A 21,125-nucleotide genomic window follows, 5' to 3' on the forward strand; every position below is an offset into this window, starting at 1 on the left:
ATATAACATTTTTATTCTTGTTTTTTATACTCGTTATATTCTTTTCATAACGAGAAAGTAACGTGTACCAATAAAAATTGAATAATACTACACATCCAAGTCTTTTTTGTTAACCAAGTCCAATCAAGTTAGTCTAACATAACAAAAATCACTTATAGCTAAAATTACTCCAAGTCTTATTGTTTAACTTTGTTGGACTTGGTTCATAAAAAGACTTAGATGTGTAGCATTACTTTATAAACTTATGCAAATAACTCATCTCTATCAAAAAAAACTTATCTCAAAAAATATATAAATAAATACCAAACACTTTATTTTATCTATGAACAAATTAGTATCAATTTCTAGAAACCTGCCCACAAGGTCTCCAATCCTTAACATTTGTGCTTAGAGGAGATGAGACACTTGCAGACCAAGATTCCACATCAGGCATGGATCCTGTGAGTGCCATAAAATTTTCACCACTAACCTTTGGCATTCTTTTCCAGCTTAACTGAGAATTTCAAACACAAACCGTTAGCAACTTTAAAGATTACATAAAAAAATGTCAAATTGGTAGAGGTATTTATAGATAAGCATCCAAACACTTGACAATATCTAAATGATGCAAGAGAAATGTTAGGGGTTATCAACATTTGCCAACACTTGATTTTTATAGGTTTAATTACTCTGCTGATCCTTATAGTTTCGCCAAATTTTCAATTAGGTACATACATTTCTTTTCCCTTTCAATTGGGTCCTTGAACCAATAATTTTTTTCAATTAGGTCTCTGTGACAAAACGTTTGGTTTAACCGAATATTCCATTTCCAAATTGAAGATACCCTAACTTTTTCTGAATCCCTAATTGTCTCTCCCTTTCTATCTTCACAAAGACAAAATTAATCCTCACACTTGTTCTCCTCCTCTTCGTCTCCCGCCTCTCCTTCTCCCTCCCTCACTCCTCCCACCTCTGCTGCACCCCTCCTTCCCCCTCCTCCTCTCCGATTCCACTCTCACTCCTTCCGATTTTGCTGCACCCTTTCATGGTATCTTGGTCTTTGTTAGTTTGATGTTCAAGAATTGCTGACTGACTTCGGTTGTTTTTGTTATGTACATTTTAATGAAAAACCTGAACAGAGTGGTAATTGTAACAGAAGATGTACTCATTATTGGTACCATGGAATAAAATTTTTTCATTAAATCTATCCCACTCCAGGAGCATGCTGTATGCATTTTCCAACAAAAAGAGTTCGACATTAAGAAATCACTAGTTGAAAATGTGTGCAAGATGTTGAGATGCATTTTGTCCATTTGCTGGACGACAAGAGCTATAATTTCCTATCAACTTTTCCGAATATGAGCATGGCTGTTCTTTGGCGAGTTGTTCTTTTTCATCTTGTAATCATGTTATCTATTACTATGTTGGAACAACATATGTACTGCTTGGAGAAATGAACCTACCAAGGTAAGTTGACAAAACATTGTGGTTTGGTAGTAGATTTTTGTCAACTTACCAAAAACCTTAGGGTTTAGGCTTTACCAACCACAAAGCTTTGTCAACTTACCTTGGTAGGTTCGTTTCCCTAGGCAGCACATATGATGTTCCAACACAGTGATAGACAACATGATTATAAGATGAAAACAAAAAAACAACTCGCCAAAGAACAGCCATGCTCATATTCTTTAAGCGGAAAAGTTGATAGGAAACCGTAGCTTGTCGTCCAGCAAATGAACAAAATGTGTCTCTTGCACAAATTTCCAACTAATGATTGCATAAGTGTCGGGCTCTTTATATTAGCAGATGCGTACAGCATGCTCTTGAGTGGGAAAGATTTAATGAAAAGTTTTTGTTCCATGGTCCCAGTAATTAGTACATCTTCTGTTGTAATTGTCACTCTATTCAGGTTATGATCAAGTGTAAGTACACTGCAGTTAGGTTTTGCATCAAAATGTACATAACAAAAGTAATCAAAGTCAGTCAACAATTCTTGAATATCAAACTACCAAAGACCAAAATACCATGAAGGGGTGCGGCAAAATTGGAAGGAGTGAAAGTGAAATCGAAGTGGAGGGAGGGGGAAGGAGGGGTGCAGCAGAGGTGGGAGGAGTGAGGGTGGGAGAGGGCGAGGGAGAGACAGAAGAAGAGGGAGGAGGGAGACGGAGAGGAGGACAAATGAGAAGTGAAAGGGTTAAGTTTTGTCTTTGTGAAAATAAAAGCGGAAAGACAATTAGAGATTCAAAAAAAGTAAGGGTATCTACAATTTGGGAATGGAATATTCCAATAAACCAAACGTTTTTGTCACCGTAGGGACCTATTTGAAAAAAAAAATATTGGTTCAAGAATCCAATTGAAAGAAAAAATAATATAAGGACCTAATTAAAAATTTAACAAAACTATAGGGACTAGCAGAGTAATTAGACCTATTTTTATACTATTAGGATTTAGAATTTAGTATAAAAATACCTTTATTAAGTGTTGGCCAAAAATGATATACTTTGTTAGTCATGTAGCATTACTCGGTGATATTACACACTACATTTCCTCCATTTTTAAAACTAAACACTAAACTCTCGAGATTTAAGTTATATGGCACTCAATATGTATATTTTATAAAATCACTGAGTAGTGATCACCTAGGTATGATAAGTAAAGCAACTATGCTACGTGTACACTAAAATCAGACACTAGTGTAAATACATGTGGGAATACAAATACACATTGAAAATAAATTAAACCACACATGTATTTATACACAAATATATTGGTGGCTGATTTTGGTATACAAATAACATTTTTGTAAATCAAGAGGGGGTGTAATATATCATCATCATAATAATACATGGCTTCCCTTCTTCGGTTCTTCCTCTCCTATCTAAGTCCCATATGCTCAACAAGCCTATTAACAAGGGAATAGATACCTTTCTACTTTCGAGTTTCAACTTATCCATAATTCAGCAATAGCTTATTAAGTACTATGGCAGCGTAATGCACGAAATCAATGATCCAACAATGATAGACACATTGCTATAAGCAACAGCTTACTTGTCCAGGAAATGCCTTGGATAGTGCTTTCAATGTTGGATTTAGTAGCCATGTCTCATCACTTAATAAAGACTCTGGACTGGATTCCCCATCAATGCCACCACAATTCACCATGAAGCGACCGTCAGGCATCAATCTCTCCTGTAATTCCAACCAAGTACTTACCTGCCAAACATATTAGGCAGTGCAAAACATAATGCAATTACGGCGTCATATCTATATTCGATTTTCTTTCCCTCAAAATCTCAAGAAAAAAGAGTTAATCACTTAGGCAGATGACTGTGAGAATACACATCCACAATTAATAAATTGTTATTTTATTCTAGAGCATTATAAGAATGTTGTCTGATTCCTTAGTCCATAGTTTAACAAAAGGAATTGTTTCAACTCCCGAATTTTAGATCATATCGGTTTTTCCATGACCATATCATGTGAAGGTAGATTATGAAACAAAGACCTTGCTCATCACAAAATTTGTAGCACATTGTACATGGAAAGCAAGGCTCTGCAAGAGTTTCGTCCCTCTCTTTGCATGACACGGTTGTGGCGGAAAACATGCATGAACATGCCCAAATTATCCCATACAAGGGAATGACCTGAACTATACAAGTTAATCTACAGAAGTTTGACTATTAATTAGATAACAACAATACAGAAGCAATCATCTGGTTGGAGAGAACTTCATAAAATCAGGTAAAATGTAAATATGTATGTAAAACAACAGTCACATACCTCTTCCAGCTGAGGCAAAACTTTTCCTTCAGAAAACAAGTCAACTACAATGCCTGACAATAAGTTGGTCCAGAGTTATAAAAAAATATCCACTATAAGTAAATGAGGAGAAAAAAAATTGAAAAAGAATCTTAAATGGCATGTTGCGATTGCATGAACTAAAAGAACGATTCACATTATAATTCAACTACGCATCCTATAAACTACAGATGCACCATTTGGGTGTTGTGTCTATGCATTAGACATGCATAGGTTTGACATTTTGGGACTCTTGTTTGCACATATTTAATTTAAAAACTAGTTTTTATAAGGTAATTTAGAATTTGAAAAAGAAAATAATACAAGAAATCATATGATAGTTGGTTTCTGTACAATATACAATATGGATGACTGACCAGCATATCTTCTGCATAAATTCTCTGATGGAATGAAGACATCACCGATATGAACATTTAAAATGCCACCACCTTCTGTTGTCTTCTCAAGATCAGATAGGCCAAAATAATCTCTCGCTTTATCAATCAACTGAAATGTTTGATATTTCAGAAAAAGAGGGGGAAAGAGAAGAAAACATCAACTAGGTGAGGACAATGCATCAGGGACCAAAGAATGCTATTTGTTTTTTGTTCTAAAGGAATCGTCTAAGTAACAGAAAATGAAGATCGCCAGGCAATGGTACAAGATTATCTTTAAATTGACTTCCTTTCTTCTTTAGTGTACTGTTCATTCAGCAAAATAATGAAGTATGCAACCAATGAACCAAATCCAAGTACAGTTAAATGATAGAATCAGCCTATGAAACCAAAACAAATTTAGCAAGTTTAGCCACCAAAATCAGCGGTATTAACTATTAATCTTCAAAATTTTCCTTAATTACTAAATTTATGCAGCATGATCAACTTATGCTGCATGGTCAGCTACTGACACCGTGAAGGGTCAAAAGTCGATTGACAATGAAGACAAATTCTTTACGAAAACAATGAAAGTACTATATCAATAATCTCAATTTGCAGTGCAAGAACAGATTCCTAAATAACATCCAAGTAGAAAAAGGCATATTGGTAATTCTGATTTTACTGGAAAGTAATTACTGGCATTGCCTTTGCAATGTTGAGAAATGACAGTTGTGTTCCTAAAGATATCTTGTCTCACCACATTCTTCGATGTTATAGGCTCTAATACTTTAAATTTTGGTAAAGTATTATTTTTGTCTTAATGTTTGTCAGAAGTTTCAAACTATCCCTAAATTGTGCGGTAAAGCAAGCAAATTCTGTATAAAACTATAAATTTATCAAAAATTGAATTGCAGAAAGCATATATTACGATTTCATCAATCTCCCAACCCTCAAGCTGCAGTGAAGGCCATAAGTGAAGCATCAAATGAGCAGCAGTTCCACCACCCTGAAGGATTTTAAGGTACATATTACTTATAAGCCGATTAACATTTTGGGAATTCCATGGTATAAAATCAACAAGAAAAATTATATGCCATCTTAGAATTAAATCAATTACCAAACCTAAGATAGCAATGGGACCTTTAGGAACAATAGCTGGCAAGCTGGCAAATTCATCCTGTTTAATTCAATGAGTTCAAAAACTCCTGAGAAGCTGAGATGAATAACTAATGCTTTATGTACACATCAATACAAGCATGCCAAATTGTGATGTTAAATACCAATAACAAAAGTTCAGAAAAATGACTAAATTCATCTGCATAACTGTACCTTTCTCTAACAAAAAGAATATGACAACCAGAGATAATATAATTTACTCATTTATATCTACAAATCTCTGGCATTACATTACAGGGCTACAGGATAGCAAAATTCACTAGTCATTTCCCTATTTCATGATTGGATTTGAATTCTCTAAAGTGAGCACGTATGTAAAGTGAAAAAGTAAGACCTGTTAGGTCTTCATTTTCATTTTCATTTACATTGTCATCTTAATTTTCAATGTCTTCTGTTTTTTCTAAAATTTTATAACAAGAAAGTGAAACAGAAAATGAAAACAACATTTTATTGATTTTACATTTTGTCTTCACAAAATCTTGGAAACACTTTCTCAAACAAACAAAAGATATCAAGTCAATGATAATTAACCACCTACATTCTCCCAATTACACACTTGCGGACTTTAAAGGACCTAAGTTTTCCATGATTAATAATTCCAAAAAGACGTTTTTTTTATATCAAAATTTATAGGATAAAGTACTAAATTAGTCCCCTATGTTTGGGCGTAATTCTGTTTTGATCCTTAAGGTTTAAAGTGTCCTATTTGAATCCAAAAATGTTTCATTTAGCATCAATTTAGTCACACAGTGAGGTCAAAGTTAAATAATTAACGAAATGTCCTACATAACAACAGTACAAGAACAAAATCGATAATCTAGAGAACATGTACAAGCTCCAGAGGCACAAAATCAACCGTTGATGCATCAATACATTTATTTATTATTTTTCTTATAATATAAATAAAATATTTTCTATAGAACTAAAGAGAATGATAAATAAATGTATTGATGCATCAACGGTTGATTTTGTGCCTCTGGAGCTTGTACATGTTCTCCAGATTATCGATTTTGTTCTTATATTGTTGTTATGTAGGACATTCCGTTAATTATTTAAGTTTGGCCTCACTGTGGGACTAAATTGATGCTAAATGAAACTTTTTTGGATTCAAATAGGACACTTTAAACCTTAAGGACTAAAATAGAATTACGCCCAAACCTAGGAGACCAATTTAGTACTTTACCCAAATTTATAACTTGGTACTGAAGAACCTAGACCGCATTAAGTAAAATTGAATCTACAATTTGCTATTACTTCACAGCTTGATAGTGGCAACTAAGTCCAAATAGAGAAGTTTCTCATCTGATTCGATATCGATATTGCATCATGTACTTATTTGTTTCACTAAACATGTCAGCTAGAATGCATGATGCCACTCTTCACATTCATAGAACAATGAGCACTCTATTCAACACTTTGAGTATTCAAAGCTAGCAACGAACATACATACATACATACCCAGTAGGAACCAGTCCACTTTTGCTCCTTGTAAAGAATGCTGTGAACATTATCTGCAACAATCAAAAGAAACAGAAATTCAGAGACTTATCAGCTACCACAAACAACACAAATTCCATGGCACCTTTTACACTTTTCACTTATGACCATCCAATTTGAGAAAAAAAATCACACAAGGAGAGATCCATTTGAGAGATTTTAACACCCAATTCATCAACGCTTCACAGTTCCTACTTTTAAGACGGAAAAAAAAATAGAAAATCATATCCAAATAGAAGAAAAGGAAAACACACCTACACAAACATATAGAGGGAGAACCGATTCCAACACTTTTCACACATAGATCATCATCTATGGAGTAAAGTTTGTATTTTTTTAATAACAATTGCTTGTGTGTATGTGTGTGTGTGTGTGTGTGTGTGTGTGAGAGAGAGAGAGAGAGGGGTACGCGTGGAATCAAGGAGGAGCATTCTAGACTTTGGGGTGTCAACAATGACTATGTCATTGTAGTCACTTTTCATAGCCGAGAGAACTTGGTAGCTCTCTTCTTCTTCTTGTTCTTCCTCAACTGTAGATGAAGTTGGAGCAGAAGATGAGAAGTCAGCATTGGCAATGAGTCGTTTGGAGAATTTGTGGTTTGGGGTGCGAATGGGGAAATGAAAGGACTTGAAATAGGGAAAAGAAAGAGCACGGGGAGGAGGCGCCGAACTCGTTAACGGCAACGAAGCAGCAGACACACTCATTGTTACTTGACGATTCGCTATTGCTGAAGATGCAATGGAATGGATAACTCAGCATTCGCACACCATAGACCCTCCAATTATAAGTATAAAACAAGTGTAATTAGCCGTGATATACGGTGATAAAATTAAAATTATAATTTTATAATAATTTAATTAATAAAAAAATAATATATTATGTATTATTTTTTTTTAATTTAATAGTAATTAGATTAATTTTAAAATATTTATTAATTAATTTTAATAATTTATTTTTTTTAGTAAATCACACATATATATATATATCTTGAATGCGATCATAAATAAATAGAAAAAGTTTTTGGTGACTAAAATTGTGATGGTTAAAGATGATTTTTTTGTTTGTTGATCAACAAATACTTTGTTGATATCTAATAGTGTTAGATAATGTAAGAGAAGTGTTAGGGTCAAAAACAAAAAAATAAGTGCATGTCCAAAAACTGTTTTTTGTTTATGTGGGTCATTTTGTTTTGATCAATTTTGTTTATTTCTTTAAAATTGTATAATAATATGTAGTTCACGTTCATTTAAAAATAATATAAAAAAATTATTTGAAATTATATTTAAATTAATCATTTTATTAGTCCCTATAATTTTGTAAAAATTTTAATTAGTTCTCTGTATTTTTTTTTCTTTAGGTAAAGTACTAAATTGGTCCCCTATGTTTGAGCGTAATTCTGTTTTAATCCTTAAAATTTAAAGTGTCCTATTTGAATCCAACAAAAGTTTCATTTAGCATCAATTTAGTCCCAAACTTAACTAATTAACGGAATGTCCTACATAATAACAGTACAAGAACAAAATCGATAATTTGGAGAACATGTACAAGCTCCAGAGGCATAAAATCAACCGTTGATGCATCAATACATTTATTTATCATTCTCTTTAGTTCTATAGAAAATATTTTATTTATATTATAAGAAAAATAATAAATAAACGTATTGATACATCATCAGTTGATTTTGTGTCTCTGGAGCTTGTATATGTTCTGTAGATTATCGATTTTGTTCTTGTACTGTTGTTATGTAGGACATTTCGTTAATTATTTAACTTTGACCTCACTGTGGGACTAAATTGATGCTAAATGAAACATTTTTGGATTCAAATAGGACATTTTAAACCTTAAGGATCAAAACAGAATTACGCCCAAACATAGGGGACCAATTTAGTACTTTACCCTTTTCCTTTTAATTGAGTTCTTGCACCAAACTTTTTTTTTAATTGGATCCCTACACTTTTTTTTTTCTTTTATTTAGGTCCTTACACCAATTTTTTTTAGTTGGGTCCCTATAAAATTAAGTCAATTACTGCCAAGAAAGACCTAGTTGAAAAAAAATTGGTGCAGGGACCTAATTAAAAGAAAAAATAAGTATAGAGACCTAATTGAAAATTTTGCAAAACTATAGAACCAACAGAATAATTAAACTTTAAATTAAATATTATTTTAAAATTTTAAATTTATTTTAAATATAATCAGTTAAATATAGTTTGAATATATAATTTAAATTTTAGCACTTATATTTAGAGTTATATTTATTAATTTAAATTAAATAGCGTATAATTTTAAATTATAAATTAGTATATGTAAATTATATTAATTAGTTTATTATTAATTTTAAGGGTAACTAATTAATATTAAACTCTGAAAAATTATTTCTATTAAGCATGCTTAATAGAATTCTACCATAGTAGTTTTTTTTTTAATATTTTCTATATGATTAAACTAAAAAACCAAAAAAAAGTTTATTTTTAAAAGTTTATTAAATTAATAGATTAAATTTTATATTTAATAATATATAATAGATTTAAACTATTTTAATAATATATTTAAAATATTTTAATTTATTTATTATTTATATAATGCATGATTAATATCAGTTATCTACTAATTTATTTAAATTATAACTATATTAAAATAAAATATTTTCTAAGTAAATAAAAATTTGATATTTACCTTCATTTAAGATTTTGTCAACAAAAATTTAAATTAATTATTTTTCTATTAGTGCCATAAAATAAAAGTATCAAAAAATTATCAATATTTATTTTAAAAAAAAGATCGATAAAGTGATAAGTTTTCAATTTTTAGTTGTCTAAAAATTTTTTTATAACATTTTTAACTTATACTTTAGAGAATTTTATAACCATGTATTTAATTATCTCAATTATTTTTTAAGATGTAATATTTTATTTATAGTTTTTTTATTATTTTTATTTTTATTTCATTTGACATTGAACTTAGCTTGTTATAAAATTAGAATATTTAATCTATTATATATTATTAAATATAAACATTTAATCTATTAATTTAATGAACTTTTAAAAATAAACTTTCTTTTGGTTTCTTAGTTTAATCATATAGAAAATATTAAAAAAAAAACCTACTATGGTTTAGGTTACATTTTGAATATTTCATAAAAAATTGATGGTAGAATTTTCATGCCTAATAGGAATAATTTTTTCAGAGTTTAATTTTAATTAATTACTCTTAAAATTAATAATAAACTAATTAATATAATTTACATATACGAACTTATAATTTAAAATTATACACTATTTAATTTAAATTAATAAATATAATTCTAAATATAAATGCTAAAATTTAAATTATATATGTTCAAACTACATCTAACTGATTATATTTAAAATAAAATTAAAATTTTAAAATAATATTTAATTTAAGGTTTAATTACTCTATTAGTTCTTATAGTTTTGCAAAATTTTCAATTAGGTTCCTACACTATTTTTTCTTTTAATTAAGTTCCTGCACTAATTTTTTTAATTAGGTATCTCTTGAAAGTAATTGACTTAATTTTATAGGGATCCAACTAAAAAAAATTGGTGCACGGGCCCAAATAAAAGAAAAAAAAAAGTGTAGGGATCCAATTGAAAAAAAATTTGGTACAAGAACTCAATTAAAAGGAAAAAAAGTACAGAGACCTAATTAAAAATTTCGTGAAACTATAGGAACCAACAAAGTAATTAAACCTTAATTTAAATATAATTTCAAATAATTTTTTGTATTATTTTTAAATAAATGTGAATTACATATTATTATACAATTTTAAAGAAATAAACAAAATTGATCAAAACAATTAATGACTCACATGAACAAAAAACAGTGTTTGGACATGCACTTATTCTTTTGTTCTTGGCCAACACTTCTCTTGCATTATTCAACACCACCAAATGTCAACAAAATATTTGTTGGTCAATAAAAAGTCACCTTTAGCCACCACAATTTTAGCCACGAGAGATCTTCCCTCATAAATAATATAGTAATAGTTAAATTCACCAACAACTATATTGACTATTATCACACTGAAAACAAATTAAATAGAAAGACTATTAGCACTTATAAATCTATAAAATTGCACTGTTTTTGATTCGTGCAAGGGTTTACTTATCAAATAAATTTAAAATATGAAAAAATATTTATAAAATGGACCTACCATCACTTGAAAGAATCATGGAAAATAATCAACTTACCTTATTATCCATGAGAACTATTTCTATATGTAAGTCATCTTGTTCTTGTTAAATTTAGATGAGACTTTCCATAATCTTATATATTAATTTTGTTAAATAATTATATATATATATATATATTACGATAGTTTTTCTTAATATATATACATATACATAAATAATTCTATACATATACATAAATAAAAAAATATATGAATTATATTTTGTTAAACACTATGTTACCAGTTATTAAAAATATTTAAATAATATATATTAATTATTTTTTGTTATAATTATTTTTTATTTTACAATCGTGCAATAATTTTTTATTTTTTATATCCATATATATTTCTCAATTTCGGCCCCATTCATACGTATATTAACAGTTTTTTTTCTAATAGTGATGTTTTAATTTTTTGTTTTTCTTTTTTTTACGTATCTTTCTTTTTTTTTAAATAGTGATGTTTTAATATTTTTTCTTTTTTTAAATACATTTTTCTTAATAATTACATTACTAATCTGAAATATAAAATGAAAAAAAAAAGTGATACATATACCCAAGAAAGAAAATAAACTTAAAAATCAGAAAAAAAAAATTTTTATATTAAAAAATATAAAAATAATATATTAAAAAAGAATAGTCATAATATATAAATTGAGTCAACAATTTAAATTTTTCTAAAACTAATTTAATCAAATACCAATATTAGAAATAAATTACTTAAATAATATTTAATCTATTCTAGTCTTTAAACACGTATAGATTAGAGTCATTCCCTTGTTCTTTGAAAACCTTTTGTATCCCTGATAGAGTTGAATCACAATTCCTTTTATGGAAAGAGTTACGGAGGTGACTTTGATGTGTTGGAGACCAAAATCTGGAAGTTACTATTTATATTTGAGTGTGACACCCATTAAACTCGAAATGCCAAATAAAATAGTATCTCTCATTTTATTTACTATTTATATTTGAATGTGACACACATTAAACTCGAAAGGCCAAATAAAATAGTATCTCTCGTTTTATTCTCAGTTAATTCTAAATCAAAAGTAATAATTACTTATTTAATTCAGCATTTATGATAATAAATGAGATGACTATTATATAAGTCATTTAATATAAAATAGCTTAATTTGTGATTATAATTAATATATATATTGTCCATAAATAGATTAGAAAATAATAATTTCGTAACAAAATAATTATTCAATTTGAATTACAATTAATTGATTGATAGAAATTATAATAAATTGTATGATATTTAAATAATTAACCAAATTAATTAGTTGATATAATTAATTTATTATAATAAATTAAATTTAATGAGTTAAAAGAAATAAATAAAAAGACACCATTAGAAACATGTCACGACAATTTTATCATTAAGTGTAGAAATTTAATTTTTATATAATAGAATAGATATTTACAGATTATTATATTAAACACAGACTCAAAAAAATACACTAAACAAAATAAAAGCATCAATGGTAAAATATAACCTAAAAAATCACTTAAATTCAAAATGAACCTTGATGAATTATAATAAATTTATATATGAGAAGTAAAAGTAAATTAAACAATTAAAAATAAAGTAAAAAGAGCAATTAAAAAAGTAAAAGAAGATAGAAAAGATAATCTGAGGAGTAGATAAAAAATATATTGTAATAGAAGATTAATATAATTAATTAATACAGAGAATGAAAGAGAAAAATTAAAATACGATCTTATTAAAAAATTTCAAAAATAATATTTTAAAAAAGAACCTATTAATAAACTTTTATAAAAATATTAAAAAAATTTAAATTATCCTTAAATAAAATAATAATACCCTTAAGAATTATTAATCAAAATAAATAAAAAAAGAATTAATATAAAACAAAATCATAGAATATAACACCCTAATATTCAAATCCTTATACTCGAGTCATAAGTCAATGATGTTACGGTGGTACGACTCTCAGGTGGATTTTTAATACATAATTATAAGTATAACTGAAAGGAGTATTAATCGAGAAGCCTGAAAAGAGTAAAAATAAAATCGTGAACTCGTATCACTCACGCATCGACAACTAAAAGTTAAAGCATGAAGTCGAAAGCGATATACGGATAAAGGCATAAAGGAGAATAAGAGAAGGACAGTATATAGATATATAGTATAAGTAAATAGCCACTAGTCGCGACCCGCGAAGTTTAGGCCGGCTAGGGTACAGTATGAAAGTAGTTGACAACAGTATCTCCTGATCTCTCCCAAAAGAAACATAAGAGCCTCTATAGGCAAGTTCAGAAGAGCTCAATACATAATGTAAACTTTTCAAAATAAAGGTGGAGAGATTCTAAGCAAAAAATAAAGTAGAGAATATAAAGATCTTTACCGTCTCCCAGATGAACCACAGCTCACTTCTGAGCACCTGGACTTGTATCTGAAAAACAAGAGATATATACGAAACGAGAATCCCCGACCCATGGGTTCCCAGTACGGTAAAAGTGCCAAATAAATACAATGCATTGCAATAAAAACTCACTAAGCACTCTAAACTTCCTTTCACCAAACATTCACCCTATGTTCTCGCTAATCCATAAATAGGCAACTGTCATAAGGGAATGCTAAGTCAAATTCTTATTCTTCATACTTTTCAAATCTCTCTAACTCTCCAATGAATCAGAATCAGAGTCATAAACAAAACCATCACCAGTTATTCTGTCTCAGTAATTTTATATTAATACATCATATCCTCACCTGGAGCAAGTGAAATCACTTCACAGCGTCTACTCAGGGAGCTCAAATTATCTCATTCTCTACCTGGAACAAGTGAAATTACTTCACTGCGTCTACCCAGGTAACTCAAATTATCTCATTCAATAGTCATCGTCATTATTCAATTACATCATCAACTCATCTCATCAAGCACAACCCTCAGCGTCCATCGACACCAGCATGAGAGACCTCTCAGTTGTACAAATACAAGCAATACAGACAAGTAATACACAATTAAAGTACAAGTAGAACAAGTAGCACATAATCAAGTACGTAGCATATATGATATAGCAATCCAAAATAAATAGGCAAACCCAAACAATTCAAACATATGCAAATGATATATGCATGCCCTATGGCTGATGAGTCTCATCTGTCGGTTATAAAGCTAACCCAACAAGTCCTGGTAGCTAATCATTGGACTGTCCCTCTGTCGTGCATCCCCAACTCGAGTTATTCTCAATCATAAACATGATCATAATCATAATCATACAACATCCACACTGGTGTTTATCCACGGGGGCGAACTGATCCGGAACTTTCACAGTGTCCGGTCACACTTACGACATAGGGTCAGCAGAGTATCAAGTCTCAATGCGGAGCACGTGGTGGCTAGTCACTGCTTTTATCCAGGAAAACTCGTATCTCAAATAATCATTTCACATTCATTCATAACATTCCATAATCATTCATCATGACCATATCGTTATTTATACATCACATGATTTCACATTTTATACATCACTCATCATAATTCGGGGCAAGTGGGGGGCAAAACCACAACCCTTGTGTCCTCCCGGGGAGCCTCTATACTAACCAACCTGGAGCAAGTGGGGCGCAACCACAACCCTTGCATCTATCCAGAAGGTACGTTCTCATATACTCAGGAGGAACGAAGGAGAGGATCCTAACCTCCCACCATCTCGCTAGGGGCGATTTTACAATACCAGGAGGAATAAGGAAGGGGATCCTCACATTCCTTCATCTCTCTGGGGTCGTAGTTCCGAGAAAGAGAGCTCAAGATAAAGCAATTATTCAAAGCCATATTTTCATTTCCAACCATAAATCAATATTTATCATAGCCATCCGGCTCATGGCATAACCCATAACCAGCCAATCATCATTATCAAATACAGCCCTTTGGCTCACGGCATACACCGTACTTCCATCATCACCCTCAACAACTCATACAGTCATCATTAATCATAACTCATCATTAATTCTCCCCTTACTTCGTCCATAAGTTACCACATCTCATAGCCTCTTCCCATCGCTAGGCATACTATAAGTATTTAGGACATAAAGGGTGAGAATGGAGACTTAGAAGTCTGAAATTTGGCTTGAAAACTCAAAATCAGCTTTGGGGTGAAAAACGGGGTCACGCATGCGCGTCACCCACGCGCACGCGTGGAAAGCAGAAAAGTTATAGTGACGAGTACGTGTCGCCCGCACTTACGTGTGGATGGGAGAAAAGTAAAGTGACGCCTGCGCGTCAGCCACGCGTACGCGTGGGTACGTTTTGTACCCCTCGCACAAAACCAGCACAATGCCCGCACAACTCTCGGGAACTTTGGCTGGGCACTTGAATCAGTACATCGACGCGTACGTGTCGGCCAGGCGCACGCGTGGGGGAGTGAAAATTTGAAGGTGACGCGTGCGCGTCGGCCACGTGTACGCCTGGGAGTACGATTTGCCAAAAAAATTTTACTATGTTAAAAAGTTGCAGAATTTCATTTTTAAACCTCAAACTTTCACCACATATAACTTCTTCTACAAAATTTTTTTTCAACCATTTCTGAACCGTTGGAAAGATCTTTGAATAAACTTTCATAAAAATTCATTTTTGAAGAATTCTGAACTTCGTGGACCAAGTTACGGACCGCCAAAGTTGGTCAAAAATCAGTTTTTACCCAAACATAGAAATCACCAATTTTTTCAATGTTCACAAGCCAAATTCATTTCCACTCATCCAAATAATCACAACCCAACCACATTCACATAATTACACTCAACCAAAACCAAACCTACCTCATCTATACAATTTCACCCAAAACTATCAAATTTCAAACCTCAATTCCTCAAACCTTATTATTCAATAACCAAACCAACTATTCACACATTCGATGTCTAAAATCCATCCAATCTCTTATATCATCACACAATACACACATCAACTTACCTTCCTTACTTCTTTCTGGCCTCCGGCCTAAGATTCACGGCCTCTGTCCCAAATTCACAATTTAAGTGCATATTCCACAAACCAATATTCATTATCTAATTCATCAAAATCTCAACACATCAAACATACAAATCCACATAATTCTCAACCCAATCATTAATTCACATTACATATCAACTATGCATATTAGCACCAACCATTTACACAATCCAAACTTAATCTTAGGGGCATTTAGCCTACGAATTCTCATCACACCACACGGTAATTAAATAAAACTTAAACTGTACCTCTTGTAGCCAAATAATTGAGCTTCTTCTTGAGAGTCTCCACCAACCCTTAGCTCCAAGCCTCACCAAGGCTCCACAAGCAACACCAACCTCCCAATTGTGCACCAAAATCACCAAATACACTAACATAACCAATTTAACATATATACATTAGCCTAGGGTTCATGAAAATGATAAATCACAAGGTTTTGAGGATTTCTTACCTTAACCCATGAAATTGGTTGATGGAACTCACCAAAGGCTCATACTAGAGTACCACTAAACAACCAAAATCACAAGATTTCCTCAAAACCCAAACCAAATTCAAAATACAAGAGGAAAAATAAAATTGGGCAGAGGAGAGTTAAATACTCACCACAAAACTTAGATAGACTCAAAGAGGAGGAGAAGAGCAACGCGTGGCTGTGAACAGCTCGTCAATCGGAGCTCCGTATCTCAAGTTATGGTGATTTGATGTTGGAACTAGGATTAGGTTTTCTCCTCTCTTCTCTCTTCTCTCAATTTCGGCCCTCACCCACTAAATGAGAGTTGTGGGATTGTGGCTGCTGAATGGCCTTAAGTTAAGGCTTATATATGCTGGGCTTGGGTCCACTTGGGCCCAATTCACTTGGTTTAGTCCGTTGGCCCAATTTTGGGCCAAAACCTATAAGATTAGAGTTTTAAATCGCATTTTAAATATCTCTATCTTCCCTAATTATAACTCCAAATTTCCTAGGCTTATTCACTTATAATTAATTTTCACAGCTGCAGTACCAAACAGATCTCAGCCGGTACTGCCGGTCAAAATTCCAGTGTGTGTTTTTACGCAGAAAACTATGTTTTCCGACTCAGAAAAATTCACTGATTTCAAATATCATATTTAAATTATCAAATTCCGATTGTTAAATTTTCTAACCATATTCGCTTATTATTTAATTAATTATGATTTGACCGGGTTTTACATTGAAAAATATTAGCAAGATTAAGATAAAAAAACAAAAAGAATTACAAATACTTTACCTAAAGTACAAAATAGAGAGAAAAAAAAAGGGATATATAAAATAATAAGATAATAAATTGAATTAATTAATTTCATTAATTTCATTGTTTTATATATTATTTATTAAATAATTTAATATTTATTCGATCAAATTAAATAATAAATTAGTTAAAATTAATTTGGTTGAATGAATCAAACAAAATTTAAAATAATTTGATATTTACTCTAATTAAATTAAATATTTGAAGTTATGATTAATGTAATTATGTAACACCCTAATTTTTAGCACGTCATGATCATACCAAAAGTAAGGAATTACTAATCTGTTTTCTTTATTTACTATTTAATATTGAGCCTTTAGTTCGATATCGTGTTTCAGTTTTATAGAAAATGCTGGAAAATTTTGTTTCTCATTAATCAAAATCATACATCAAAGAACACAAGTAATAATAATCACATAATTATTAATAATAATAAATATTATACACAAGAATTCAAATGTAACTCAGATACAATTTCTATCCCTCTGTATAAAATAAAATCCTAATCAATAAAGGTGAGGGAATTCTATGAAAATAACAGGAATCACAAGTAAATCTACTACTCGTCCGCAACTTCATATTGAACCTTCGAACTTGTCACTGAAAGGGTGAAAGATTTTGGGGTGAGAACAAACCACACGTGCTCAGTAGGAAATGAAAATGCCGTAAAAGTAATGAATTTAATACAAATAATTAACTTACTCAATAAAACTATTTTATTAAACCTTTGAAAATACTTTTTACTTTTACTATATATAACTAATTACCTTCTTTAAATTTCTGAACTTAAAACAATTCTCAATCACAACCTCGATTCTCAGTCACCTCAATACACCAACTAATAGCACAAGAAACAGATCAACACACAAACAAATTGCAATAAGACAAACAACACAATCACAGAGAAACTAGATAAGCAGACACAATCAAATGCAAATGTGCAAACTACATGATGCATGTCTATTCCTAACGCAGGCCATGAGCTCATGTGTCCGTTGCCTACCCACTCCCGACATTACTCGGGCACAAGTCTCAAATATGGCTTTCCAGATGCATACAATATTACAGTGTGCTTATAAGTCGTACGGCTAGGCCGCATACAGTGTGACTTTCCAAATCAATAAGTGTACATCTGGAAAACAGTTCTCAGTGTATGGGTGTCCTCACTTTACATTTGGCACTAAGGCCCAAACAGTGTCACATCTGCTCTCCTGTGGCAGTCATTCCATTAATTAATATATTCCCTTAATCTTTATTCTTTACTCTCCTGTGGCAAAGATCCTTTTAGTTAATATATTCTTTAATCTTTGTTCTCTGCTCTCCTGTGGCAGAGATTCCTTTAATTATCTTTCTTTCTTTTACTTTTCGTTCTTCTTCTTCTTTTCTTTCGTATTAAACTGAACTCAAATCATTTTTATTTAAAACCAAAACCACTATGTATAACCTTTTCCAAACCTTCGAGACCACTTTACTTACAATAAGTTCTTCTTTCATACAAAAATCAGTTCTTACTTAACCATGATTTTTTCCAAACCAACTTCAAAATCATTTCAGATTTAAACCTCTTTCAAAAACTAAAAGAATCATTTTTTAAGTAAATCTCACGGTAAGGTCTTAAGACTTTAGGGAGGACGTCAATCAAGCTCGTTCTTTAAAATTAACAAACTCTTTGAATCAGAATTTCTTAAAATGTAGTTCTTTAATCAAACCCAAAACATAAGTCTTTCTTAGTAAATCAAACCCAAATGTACATCTTTTCTTAATAAATCAAAATCCAAATAATACAATTTCTCAAGTCCAACCTTTTTCTAAAATATTTCAAACAAAGTCTTAAGTTTCATAATAAAATTTTGACAGCATCTCCTCTAAATCTCAGACTCTGCCACCCTTTTTGGGTCCCAACCGAATCATTTTCAACCTTTTTTCAAACATTTTTAAATTCAGAAATCATTTTCAAATCTCAGTTCAATACCAACAAATCAAACCAATTCCAATGTCAAAATCTGTACCGATCCTCAGAATCATTTTTTATAAATCAATAGAACTCATTCCCAATATCTCAAATCGATTCCAAAAGCGGATTTATTTTCAATATCAAATTAACCCCAACCCAAAAAAATCATTTTACATAGTATTTAATCAAACTGACTTTCCAACTCAACAATAAGAATTCTCAGCATTCTTAAACAATCAATAAATCAAATACATATTCATCATATTCAGTCACAAATATAATTCAAACTTATCATTCAGTAATTCCAAACAATCATAAATTATTTGCAAATATTCACTAGACTTCCATAGCATTCATAGATTAAAACGGTTAATTACAAAATGAAATCCCCTACCTTCGTACGAAATTAAAACAACGAAAATTCTAGAAAATTTTTTTGACCAAATCACTAGAGAAGAAAACGTCAGAAATCGTTTGTATCTCCTAGAACTCCAATTAACCAAACTAAAATAAAAGAGGAGCTACGTCACCCTCAACTTTTACTGGATAAAAATAACGCTAACGTATATAAAAAAAAAGATATAAATATTTTTATTAGATTATATTTTTATTAAAATTACAGAACTCAAAAAATCGAACGCTAAAAATCAAGGTTCTATGATTTCTTTTCCCTTTTCTCTCACGATGTTTTTCTCCTTTTCCTTTGTGGTGTTCGGCCAAAAGATCAAAGGAAGCTAAGGAAAATATTTAATGATAATAATATTTTAATGAAGGGCCATGTGTCATGTATATATATGATTCTCATGCATGTCACCCACGTTTCATTCTTCCTTTTTATTTCCTATGGCTTCGGCCTTTCTTCCTTTTTGTTTTTAGTTTTTTTTTAACAACAATAATAATAATAATTATTATTATTATTTATTATTATTATTATTTTAAAATATCTCACTATAATAAAAATTATATAAAATTTAAATTTTAGTTATTATAAAATTAATTATATAAAATATTTTATTATAAAAAATTATATAATAATTTTAATTTATCTAAATTCAAATGATAATAATAATTATAAAAATTAATTTAATTTTATCTAATAAAATAATTTTTAAAAAAATAGTTTAAATTAATAGAATAAATTATAATTAAGTTAAATTTTAAAAATCATAAAATTTTATTTAATTATTCTTTTTTGGTAAAATAATTTTTCTTAAAAATAAAATCTCAATAAACATAATAACTCATAAATAACTAATTATTTAATTTTTAAAAATTTGGGGTCTTACATAATTTAATGTGTAACACTCTAATTACCCTAAACCTTACCTCTAGCCGTAAAGCAAAGGTTAATCAAAGATTACGATAATTCTAAGGCTTATACATATTTATATAGAAGGAAATAATATATTCTAGAAGTCCGATGAAGGATTAAGCTCAAAACAGAATTACAAAAGCGCGAAACGTTCACTCGAAGCTAACGCACAAGACACAAGGTATAGATGCAAGAGAATAAAATATATCTAGATATAAGAGTATAATAATCATAGGGAACTAGCTGCAGCTTACGGAGTTTAAGCCGACTAGTTATAAACAGAAAAATACAGAATTTTGGAGTTAAAAACAGTTTATACAACTTATCTCTCAAGTAAGCCTCTAAGGCCATAAAGCCTAAAACAAAAGGGTGAGAGAAAGTACTACAACTAAATAAAACAGAAATAAACCAGGGATAAACCATACTCCGCTCTGCCACCATGTCCGCAATTTCACCGAGGTGAATTACGACCTGCATCTGAAAAACAACAACAAAGTATGGAATGAGAACCGGAGGTTCTCAGTATGGTAACAGTGCCCAATATGTAAGATGTAAGGCTTCGGGACGCCGAAGGCAATCCTAGAACTTCACATCGAATACGGAATA

General features: G+C 30.6%; 1 protein-coding gene across 5 annotated transcripts; it reads right to left on the minus strand.

Annotated features, from left to right (window-relative positions):
- Positions 1–267: 267 nt before the first annotated feature.
- LOC112771436 (uncharacterized) lies at positions 268–7,641 on the minus strand. Of its 5 annotated transcripts, none has more exons than XR_011876843.1 (8): positions 7,234–7,641; positions 6,786–6,838; positions 5,269–5,328; positions 5,080–5,157; positions 4,152–4,281; positions 3,757–3,809; positions 3,025–3,620; positions 268–493 (listed from the first exon to the last, which is right to left on the minus strand). XR_011876843.1 is itself a non-coding variant. In XM_025816189.3 (8 exons), exons 1-8 carry the CDS (start codon positions 7,526–7,528, stop codon positions 338–340), a joined length of 966 nt encoding a protein of 321 aa, XP_025671974.1. In that variant the 5' UTR covers positions 7,529–7,641; the 3' UTR covers positions 268–337. The 5 variants fall into 5 exon arrangements, 4 of the variants coding, with proteins under 4 accessions (XP_025671974.1, XP_025671973.1, XP_072082308.1 ...); XM_025816189.3 differs by having other exon boundaries at positions 3,025–3,165; XM_025816188.3 differs by having other exon boundaries at positions 3,025–3,189.
- Between the last annotated feature and the right edge of the window lie 13,484 nt (positions 7,642–21,125).

The sequence above is a fragment of the Arachis hypogaea genome, chromosome 18 (assembly GCF_003086295.3).
Source record: "Arachis hypogaea cultivar Tifrunner chromosome 18, arahy.Tifrunner.gnm2.J5K5, whole genome shotgun sequence".
NCBI lineage: Eukaryota > Viridiplantae > Streptophyta > Magnoliopsida > Fabales > Fabaceae > Arachis > Arachis hypogaea.

Bases quoted from the DNA above. Each gene is read 5' to 3' on its own strand.
- LOC112771436 (XM_025816188.3), bottom strand. From the start codon at position 7,528: ATGAGTGTGTCTGCTGCTTCGTTGCCGTTAACGAGTTCGGCGCCTCCT. The intron at 5,158-5,268 runs GTAATTGATTTA...AAAATCCTTCAG, and splicing joins CCATTGCTATCTTAGGTTTG to GGTGGTGGAACTGCTGCTCA. The intron at 494-3,024 runs GTAAGCTGTTGC...TGAAATTCTCAG, and splicing joins CCAAGGCATTTCCTGGACAA to TTAAGCTGGAAAAGAATGCC.